General features: G+C 42.2%; 1 protein-coding gene across 2 annotated transcripts; it reads left to right on the forward strand.

Moving 5' to 3' along the window:
• Positions 1-4,098: 4,098 nt before the first annotated feature.
• Positions 4,099-10,448, forward strand: pold4 (DNA polymerase delta 4, accessory subunit). 2 transcript variants are annotated; one of them, XM_044190809.1, is made up of 5 exons: positions 4,099-4,327; positions 5,311-5,420; positions 5,765-5,848; positions 8,433-8,544; positions 10,195-10,448. In XM_044190809.1, the coding sequence occupies exons 2-5, from the start codon at positions 5,321-5,323 to the stop codon at positions 10,217-10,219; spliced, it is 321 nt and encodes a 106-aa protein (XP_044046744.1). In that variant the 5' UTR covers positions 4,099-4,327; positions 5,311-5,320; the 3' UTR covers positions 10,220-10,448. The 2 variants fall into 2 exon arrangements, with proteins under 2 accessions (XP_044046744.1, XP_044046743.1); XM_044190808.1 differs by having other exon boundaries at positions 4,102-4,285.
• The last annotated feature ends 396 nt before the right edge of the window (positions 10,449-10,844 follow it).

The following is a 10,844-nucleotide window of genomic DNA, read 5'->3' on the forward strand; positions in this document are numbered from 1 at the left end:
AACACAAGGAATACAATAGGGACCTCGCAGCAGTCGCTGCTCGGGACCTGAAAATCTGAGCGATTTCAATGGGGTTCCCAGCACCGCTGGCTCCACGATGCATTGCATTCCCTTCACTTCAATGTAAAAACATAGAGAGCGTGGCATTTCTCTCCAGCAGTTAACACTCAAGCGTGTACACACACATACTCGCACATACACACACACCTTAGATTAGATTATACGGTAAGTGATCTGTCTGGATGAAGGGATAAGGGAGACATAGAGAAGGAAAAACCAAGGAAGAAGGCTGTAAAATAGGTAAAAAAAGATTTGTATTGATTTTTATATGTACGACCAGTGAGGCAGAGAGAGAGAGAGGCTGCAATTGTGCTCTGCCTTCCTGTCACCCATTATCATCATCATTAGGTTAACTTCCATCATCATCACCATCATTTTCATTGTAAAGATTACATCCATCCACATGACTGAAGCATTAGCCACAAAGATCACATCAGCACAATTTTTATCTGGACCCTGCAACCACTTTGTGGAAGCTAATGGGAATGCAAACAAAGTACATCAACCAAAATATTCTCTCAAAGGCGGGGCTTAGCAGGAAAATGGCCATACCTTATTAACGGTTTGTCGAAGCATCGTCATTTTGGTGGATATGTTCAGTCCGTGTTTGGGAATAGGCGTGCCAAAGCATTTTGAGCCCGACCCATAGGGGGCGCCACAAATGCCAAAAAACTGTACCTCAAAACCTGGTGGATAGAATTTCACCAGAAGCGTGGTCTGGGGGCAAGTATTAACCACAATCTGAAGTGTCTGTTCATCGTTATCTGTTTTTTATGCCTTCCCTCCATTTGCTATGAGCTGGAACGAGCAAGAGACAAACTTGGTACCATAACTGGAGATGACAAAGAAGTGCTTCACAAAAACTAGAATTCTAATCGGCCTAAAGGTGGTGCTATAATTTACAGCCAAAAAAGTTACAATTTTGACAGACCACCCCAGCTCAATGTGCTCTACAAGAAAGCCTCATGGACCAATAATGTTCGCCTAACTAGATTTTCCGCCATTTTTAATTTTTTGAAAAACATTTTTGAGATCTCCTCCTAAACCATGGGTCCGATTGTTACCAAATGTTTGGTGGATCATCATTGGACCAAGCTTATCAAATGTTGCATAAGGCTTGTTGATATTTTATTTAGTTTTCGAGATATTGACCAATGAACTTGAAAAGGGGCATGGCTCACTACGTAAACAGACCAAAGTCAACAACTGTTGGCTCAGTCATCACAAAACTTAAAGGTTATGTCCACAGAAGTACCTGAAACATACCCTGGAAGTTTCATTCACATCGACCACTAAGGTGCACTACAAATGCAAAAAATGGGTGTGGAATAACGAAAAATCACATTGGTCTCAATCCTTCTTTAAGCAGAATTAAAGTAGCTGAAGTGACTTTGCTCGGCTTTGTGAAGCCTGACACCCACTCGTTGCTGCTAGTGGCTTTAGGTTTGGCTAATTGAGCTGCTTCCTCCTGTTGAGCGAAAAAGGGTTTGAACGTACAAATTGCCGCTATATTTCTTATTCTTCTTCTTATTATTAGATTGAATTAAAATGCCATTGTTATAAAAACAAAAGCAGCAGTAACTATAGACATATAGCTGCTCTTGTCATATAACATTGTTGCAGCTGGTCTTCATCCAGTTAAATTAATGAAATAATTCATGATGACAAACACATCGTTTCTTGGGACTTGAGGGACTCTGTTAAACCTGCAGTTCCCATGAAGCTTTACTAGCACGGCAGCACACATAATAAGTCACTGTAACTGTTGGTTTCTCTCTCATCCATGATATCTACCAATGCTCTCCTTTAATGCCACACTTTTTAGCTGAAATATCTTCTGTCTAAAAAATATATCTGCCATTCAACTAGCAGGACAGGGAGTCTCTTCTGTCGAGCTGGTCACCTAACCTAAAAGGTCTTGGGGCTACAGGAAATGGCGTTTGTTGAAGACAGCTAAAAAAAAAAATTAGACAATAGCTAAAAAACACAAGTATTAAATAAACAGTAACATTAGATCTTTTCTTTTAATTTCCATATATTTTATTTTATTATTATTATTATACTATTTTTATTTTATTTTATACTTATACCCACCTGGTACTTAATTTATTTTCTGACCTGTATTATAGTGTATTGTATTATTTATTTTTTTTGCTAGTACTTCTCCTGTGTGCGCTGACGTAAAGGCGAGCTGCTGTAACAAAGAGTTTCCCTTCGGGGATCAATAAAGGATTTCTGATTCTGATATATGGAGTGAACATGAACAACACAACATACTACTGAGCAGGTTTATGTTCAAGGCTGGATTTTGTTTTAGTAATTTGTGTTATTGCAGGTGTCAGTGTGATTTTGAATGAGGTTGTCATCATTCTGGAACAGAAGTATTTCTGGTTTTACTTCAGATCTCTATAGCAAGAAAATGATTTTCAACATGTCTCCTATTATGGAGGCTCCAAAGTAGGGGGATAAATTGTGATGTAACAACTAAAGGTTCATGTTTTAACAAGTAATTGAAAGGTACTAACAGCTTATTGTTTTAAAGAGCAGAAGCCCATGCTTGCCTTATGTTAACAGAGTGAGTAACTGAGAGAAGACAGAGAGCAGACATTATTATCTCAGCCTTGAACCTCGAGACTTTGCTATGAGAAGGGTTACTCAGGATAAAGACAGATTTAATGTTGTAAGACAGAGAATCTCAGAAAGGCTTGTATTCACAGTTATGTGATTTCAAGAACCTAAAGTATTAACACAATGTATCTAGTGAGTTATTCACATTGTGTACTGTGATAATGTCCTCTAAAGAGAGGCACAGAAAAACAGCTGCAGGAACAAAAGGGAAGTGAAGATGTATTTTGTAAAGGCTTTGCCCTTCAAGAGCTGACACTATAGACCTTTTTCATAGCAGACATTTTGAACTGTTACATCAAGATAAGCACAGGTTTAACTAATACCAGTAACAATGGCTCTGCTCCTTTTAATGCCCCAGTTATACTGCATTTATGTAGTATGGGATTTACGGTCATTTACAGTTTCTGACTTGTAAATACCATCAACATCGACTGAGAAGTGGATGCCTCACATTAGTCAATGTCTGTCGTTCAAGATAATCAAACACACATTTAGCAATGGATATAGTGCTATTTTTTCAATGCAAAGTACTCTGCAGTCATACAACTTCTTGAGTTGTGAAAACTGGTAAGTCATATCCATGGAAAGCTATCCTATATGTCTATCATCCATCCCATATGACGTGAATGCTACACAAACCCTTTGAGCCAGGATGCAAAACACAAGGTCCTGGAACTGACGCATTGCGTTTTTTGTGTATTTTTAACATGTAAAAATATATTTATGGATTCTATATGGTGATGACTTCAGGGTCAACAATAGCAACATTAAGCCATGGCCACTTTTACAATTGCTACTGTATATTTGATGAATCTTATCAAACTTTTGACTAAAAACTATATCCACCACCGAACCACACCCAACCCCCTCCTCTAAGGAAGGTTAAGGTGCTACAAACACCAACCTCTGTCAGATGAACCTTATGAAGTAGTGATTATTTTGTTGTAATGTGCGAAACAAACGGCAGGCGGCAGCACCGGCGCCCAGCAGTGTGGAGTCCAGCGCAGACGGAAGAAGTAGTGATGGGAAGTTCGGCTCTTTTCAGAGAGCCGGCTCTTTTGGCTCAGCTCCAAAAAAAGAGTCGGCTCTTTCGACTCCTGAACGGCTCTCAATTTTTTGTAGGCCTTTATTTTACCATAACTTTGCAAAAATGAATGGTTTATGTGTTGAAAACCCTTTCATGTGCAGTGTTTTATGAGAATCCTTATAATTGTCTAATTTTGTGCATTTATTCTGTAACCCAAACCCTAACAGAGGACTCCACTGCAACTTAACGACACTGAGTGGAGCGTCGCTCCACTTCTCAGCACCCCCCTCTCTGTTTTTACATAATGGTATGATCCCATATCCTCACATCTGATTGGCCGCGATGCCATTGCTGACCAATCAAAACAAAGTTCTGCCTCGAGCAGAGCTCAGGCTGAGCACTGAGGGAAGCAGCGAATAGAAAAAAACTGGGCTCTTCTGATTCACTACAAAGCATCGGCTCTCAGAGCCGCATCTTTTGCGCAGGACACAACACTAGGAAGAAGACGCGCCGTCGTCCCGTGTCGCTGCAGACGGCAGGAAGAGGCCCGCCCGGCACCGCAGTCCCGAGGTCAGCTCCGCAGGTGGCAGAAGCCTTTAGCTGCTGAACCGGGTGTGTTGTGTCGAGCTTAGCATGAGACATTAGCTTGTTTCCTGCAGCTCTGAGTGTCGATACGTAGCCATACTGTAGCTGTTTTGAATGGTCAAGTCGTCCGAAATGGAATCAAGTAACGTTACTGAGAGATGACACTGCGCGTGCGTGCAGCCGAAGCCCAGCCGGGGTCCCGCGGTGTCCCAGCCGGGGTCCCGCGGTGTCCCAGCCGGGTCCCGTGAGGTCCCAGCGGGGTCCCGTGGGAGAGGAGGGCAGCGGTTCGTCGCAGCACTGTCCCACCGGGATATATGTTTGTAAGAAGCAGGTCAGCAGAAGTCACCAGCTTTTTCCATAGGATCTGCTGGGACCATATCAGAGTGCAGCTTCGGGACAGAAGAACCTGAGCAGGCCCGGGGCGGCGGGCTGTTGCTGCGCGCTCACAGCAGGCTGCGCGCTCACAGCAGTAGTAGTGCAGCCTGTGCGCAGACTCAGCTGTACATACGAGGTTAACGTGAATGTTTTGGACACTTCATTATTGCTTTGGAACTAATGATTATTAAAACTTCATAGCTGAAACTGCCTTGTTAATTCTTCATTTGAATATAAATAGTGTTTACACCTGAGAGGCAGCAGCTACTAACATGCCTCTTAAGGTGAATTAAATGAGTTGGATTTGAACAAATGTGAGTGCTTCAGCTGCAGAAGTAAGCCCTGTCATCTCCACGCATTGAGAGCTGATAGAACTGGATTGTGGTTGGTTTACCCTGTAGTTCATTTTAAATGTGCAGAAAATAATACTTAATAACTGCACTGGCATCTCTTCAACCCCTCTCATTTGTGTGCGTCAAACGTGACAACTATTACCAAATCAGCAGACGGCCCGGCCCGGCGACCCGAGCTCTGGTCTTTTTCGATTTTCTCATTCACAACTATTAACATCCTTTCAGAATAAAATCCCCTCACTCACTGTTATTAAGGCTCTATTATCTGTGTGTGTGTTCTAGATCAGTCACCATGACAACCAAGCGTGGACTCATAACTGATTCATTCAAGGTGGTGAAGAAAGCAAGGAGGGGGGGGGGACGAGCGAAGAGGCCTCCTCCTCCACAGACAGGTGATCAGTGCTTCAGTGTGTTCTGTGTTCCCCCTCAGTGACAGTCAGTGACTCCAGAGCTCAGTCAGCAGCTTCTCTTTTGAATTGGTGTTTCCTTCAGTTCCAGGTAGCTTTTCCATTGTTCTATGTGCTTGAATGTAAAATTCAAGATGTCATGTCCACTTTACATTATGAGTAAGTCATTGGAGTTATTGTAGTATTGTTTTGGTGCTACCGTTGATTTAAAATGACATTTTTTGATGTTGATTTGAGTAGAATATTATTGATTTTGGACCGGTGTCATTCATCTCTGGTACTTTGTTTGTAGTGACTTGAATTCTCTCTGAATCTTTTGCCTGGAGCAGAGGCTGAAAGTGAAACGGTCCAAGAGGAGGGGCTGCAGAAGCTCAGAGCGTTTGATCTGGACTGGAGATTTGGGCCCTGCACCGGTAACATCCCTACACATGTACACACTGTGGAATATCTGGCTTTGGCATAAAAACAGAGATAAGATAAAGTAGTGTCAACTGAAATACTGTTATGTCCCCTTTGCATTTCCCCCATGGATTTCCCTGAACTGATTTCTTCCTTTATGCAGTTCTGCTTCATCATGTAGGGTAGTAGCAGTGAGGCCCGGTCCGGCGGTGTGCATAGTTTTTCCAACCTAATTCTTGTCTCATTTGTGCTCTGATAAACAGTAAATTCATCATATTCGGTGCTCATATCGCTAGTTTCCAAGCTAAGCTACTGTAGCTGTCATATTGGTGGGCTGTGAGCTGGTAAAAGTGTTTGACTCTACTGATGTTCACCGGAGCTTCCGATTGTCTGGAGATTGCCTGAAACTGCTCATTCTGTAGACCAACTTGTCTAAATTTCAGATCAGTCATGCAAGTGCAACATACAGAAGCAGCCAGTTTAAAAAGCACTAAAATCACTCGCTCCGAGCCCCAAACAAAAAGCCAAATCAGTTTAATCAGCATTACTGCATACACACTGGATGTCTCGGATCGTTGGCAACACTGAATGTGAGGCTTCGCAGAGTGTAAGTGACACGATTGGTGAATATGGTCTTTATGTAGCTCTCTAGGAGCCCATTTAAACCCTTAAAGAAAGCTTGCATACTTACTGATCACTTTGAATCTTATTTCAGAAATCTGTTGGGAAACATTGATGGGCATGCAGGGGGTTGAAGCTGTATATTGTAATTATATATATTAGGGCTGTCAAATTTAACACATTCATTTGGATCATTCATTTTAAAAATAACACATTAAAAACATAAATGAACACATTTAATGATCTGTTGTGGCCACATTTTAGGCTAAGTGATGGGCTTCTCTTCAACGAAAAAATGTCTGAAGTTTGATTGATTTCTAATTGTCCACCACATTTCTATTCAATGCTTTACTCATGTGCCACAATAATGGAATGTTTTTGAGTTAAAATATCTTCATTTGGGGCTTTTCCAAGCAAATATTGATATATGTGATTGTTTGTGATTAAAATCAGTATATATATATTTCTGCCACTCCATGAATAATTCTCTAGATCCGCACTTGAATTGAGAAGATCAATATTAGTTTAGTCTTTGTGTGCCCAGGATGTGATTAGCCTAGCTTAGCACACAGATGGCAAGCAGGGGTAAATTGCTAGCCTAGCTCTAACAAAAAAGATAAAACAACACCCTTCAACAAGTCCAGTTAAATAGATGTTATGATTTCCTGAAAGGCTGGACTCAGACAAGGGGTATGAAGGTAAAAAAGGTTTATTAATAAATATGGAAATGATGGGGGGTGAAAGCCAGGGTTTGGAATCCAGAGCAGGCAGGGAGGAAGTGGAGGTAGTGGCGGTGGAGTGGCAGAGGGAAGCCTGGCTGACAGGCAGGAAGAAGCGGGAGGCAGGCAGGCAAGCAGTGATCCTCAAGCACAAAACAGGTTAGCAGATTGCAGGCAGACAGGAAGCAGAACAGTCAAAAGCTTACTCGTAGCAGAACTTGGCTGACTCGTTACTACCGCGATCCATTCAACTTCATCCATTCAATCTGCCGATGAATGGATGAAGTGACGGAGTAGATTTAATGCAGGAGATGAGCTAAGAGGAGCCAGGTGTGTAGACTGGGCAGGGTGATAGGTAGATGAACGCCAGGTGAGTGAGAGCAGTGGAGCCGAGAGCCAGTAAAGAGACACGGGAGGACCAGCCACGGCCACGCCAACACACACACACACACACACACACACACACACAGACACAGACAAAAACGGGAAAAAGAACTGGAAATACAGACGCACTGTCACGGCCGTAACAATAGGTCGATGTTTTGAACATGTTACACTACAAATGTAATCCCGAGACTGTGGCTTATCTACAGTTTCCAGTGGCAGACAGTGACAGTACGGAGCTTTTTAGCCACTTTAAGCTCTTTGTTTGGTTTTACGGCCCACAACTTTACTGTTTGGTTCAGTCTTCCTGCTGCTGTTAACCTCGTTTCCGTTCTCAACAGGCAGCTGTTAGCTACCTGCCCAGTACCAAACGGCAGACAAACAAAGTTAGCGACGAGAATATTGGACTTAAATTCACTGGGTGCCCATAAAAACAACTCCAAATAGATGCTAAAGTTGCCCTGTGTCTGTTGGATGTTTAAATGGGCAACTGTTTGCTAATACATTCACCATCTCAACTTTATATACAGTGATAATGGGTCAGAGGTTGCTCGGAAGTGGCCAAAAGACATTTGTAATTGCAGCTTTAATGATGTATTAAATAAAAGCACTACTGATGGAAGATTGATTTGGGGCATGTTTCCATGGTTGACTCCCCCAGCGTGACGCTAGTGACTGAGAAAGATCGCCTGAACTCCAGTTCATAAATCTGTGGCTGATCCCACAGACGTTATGGCCATGCTTTTCCTCCACTGACATCTTGATGTACAGCGCAGTATTGGAGCTGTTTTTCTGCTCCTTTTGGGAAAGGTAAAGTTGAAGCGGTCCAAAAAACAAAACACTGGCTCACTTATCACATCATGTCTCTTTGCAGGTATCAGCAGGCTGCAGAGATGGGAGAGAGCAGAACTTCATGGTCTGAACCCACCTGAGGAGATCAGAGACCTGCTGCTGCAAACACACACTGACTCCCAGTACAACTTGAGGTAACACACACACACACACACACACACATCCCGGAGCAGCAGGGCTGTGGTGGTATCTCCCAGAGTATTTGAACATACCACACTTACGTACGCTTACTTGGTTTTAACTCCTATTCTCACCGCGGTAACTTCCACAGGGAGAAACCAGGTTATGGCAGGAAACAAACGGATTTAGGGCATCTAGCACTAAACAGATTTCTTATCTACCTGCACTTCACCGCACAAAGCTCTCAAGCAAGTGTGAGATAACGGAGAGCCGTCCTGACTTACGTTTAACGAGAAATGACACGACAGCTGTTTGGCTGATCTTGTTAACAAAAAGCTGATTTGAGAATGAGCAGCTGTGCATGAAATGCTTTGGTAAAGGACCAGGGTCACACCTTGCATGATAACAACATTACAGTCTCATTCTGTGCACCATAACAATGACATGATTACATCACTGCTCTTATCAGAAATGATACATTACAGTATAATTTGTTATGAGCCTGGGATTCATATCAAAGACCTCCTCATAAACGCATCGTGCTAACTAAAAGGAAACTGACATCAGTTCCATTATTTCGAATCAGTGAAGCACTGCCACACTACCAAAGCTGCGTTTGTCTCTGCAGATAATGTTAGCAGCCGAATCCAATCACAATCCTAATCACAAACTGTTCTCATAAAAAACTTCACTTCTTTTTATTAGATCAGTTAGAATCCAGTGGACCTTAGTTAAAGGATGGAAGTGTTAACTGTAGATTGAGTGCACAGTGATTTTTGTTCCATTTATTAAAAATGGAAAGTTAACATTTTTATGGCTTAAGATAATAGAGGGCATTTGATAAAGAGCATTTTGTATCCACTTAGAATAATAATGGTATTTTATAATAGATTCCGTTTTAAAAGATGATGGTAATGTTATTTGGTATATTTAGTATCTACAGTGATCACATGACTGATCAATGGACTGTACATAAGTAAACCAGAAAAGGCTGCAGGCCCCCCCCCCGATGAAAGCAGGATAGCTGAAAACATTTGGTGAATAACGCGTGGTGCGTAATGTTTATTATCATAAGGCTTGCTATCACTCAATGTGTTCAAGTGGCGACATGAAGGGAACACACGGTATCCCGGAACAGTCATTTAATCACTGTGCACTCTAGAGCAAAGCTGTCAGCCATCTTGTTTTCTGTGAACTCCACTAATAAATAATGCCCCCCTAATTCATAAGCTAAGAAACATGGCAGCCATGCATGAATGCAGGTCGCCACACTTACTGTTTATCGCTTACTGTCAGTAACAAATGGAGAATGTATCGTGCCATGAAAAAAAGAAATCCAGCTCTTGCTAAGGCTGAGGATTAAACCTCTATGCTTTCTTAGTACCGACCAAGATGTGTCCATAGCCCTGAGTATCAAACACTGTCATTAAAGAAAGCTTCCAGTCCAGCCTGCCTGGACTCACACTCTTCTGTAATTATTCTGTGATCAGAGTGATTTACAGTAAATCAGAATTCTGACTCATTTTAGTCTGCATTTAATTTAGGCAAAATCCATGTACTGCTGAAAAGTGTAGAATGAAATTCAGCCCTAACTGCAGACACAGATTCATATTAACAAAGTTGGGCTGAATTTGTTGGTAATGATTGTGTTCTTTGCCTTTCAGCCTGTGGAGCGAATATCCTTTCTGAGGAAGACATCGGAAGGAAGACAGAAGAACGCAGACTTCATGTATATCACCCCGAATCACAAATGTGTCTCAGAGGGATCTGCCTTCTATCCTTAAACCCCGAAACCTTAACAGGGAAAAAGATTTAAACCTCAAGAAGAGCAACAGAGGAGGGATCCCTCTGAAATGACCGAACGTCAAGTCGCATGTGTTTTTATTAACATTTTTAATTAAAGATTCTACCAAAACACTGTCGTGTGATGTACAGTGGAGGGGGGGCGGGGGGGTTAGTGCACGGTGGCTCCCCTCTGGTATCTGGCCTGTGGTCTGCCGGCTGACACACGTTTGCCTCAGTCTTCTTTCTAACTGACCTAACGAGATACATGAGGGAGAGAGTGAGTGTGTGATCAGTGCTGCCAAGAGAAGGAATCATGGGAAAGAGTGGAAGCCTGTGTTAGTGGTTCAAGTAATGGCAATAAATACATGGATATGGTTATTGGAACATATTCCCAATCCGATAATACACTTACATGTTGAAGACTTCTTTTAATATGTAGGCCTCTCTTTACATACTGTTTATCCGCAGAGAATGAACCATTCACTGTTAAAGTCTGTGTAAAGGAAATTCAGACATTTGTTTCTAAACA

Source organism: Siniperca chuatsi, linkage group LG3, assembly GCF_020085105.1.
Source record: "Siniperca chuatsi isolate FFG_IHB_CAS linkage group LG3, ASM2008510v1, whole genome shotgun sequence".
In the NCBI taxonomy this organism is placed as follows: Eukaryota; Metazoa; Chordata; class Actinopteri; order Centrarchiformes; family Sinipercidae; genus Siniperca; species Siniperca chuatsi.

Excerpts from the sequence above, each read along its gene's own strand:
- pold4 (XM_044190809.1), top strand. The coding sequence starts at position 5,321 with ATGACAACCAAGCGTGGACTCATAACTGATTCATTCAAGGTGGTGAAG. Across the intron at positions 5,849-8,432 it reads GAGATTTGGGCCCTGCACCG|GTATCAGCAGGCTGCAGAGA; the intron begins GTAACATCCCTA and ends GTCTCTTTGCAG. Across the intron at positions 8,545-10,194 it reads GACTCCCAGTACAACTTGAG|CCTGTGGAGCGAATATCCTT; the intron begins GTAACACACACA and ends TTTGCCTTTCAG.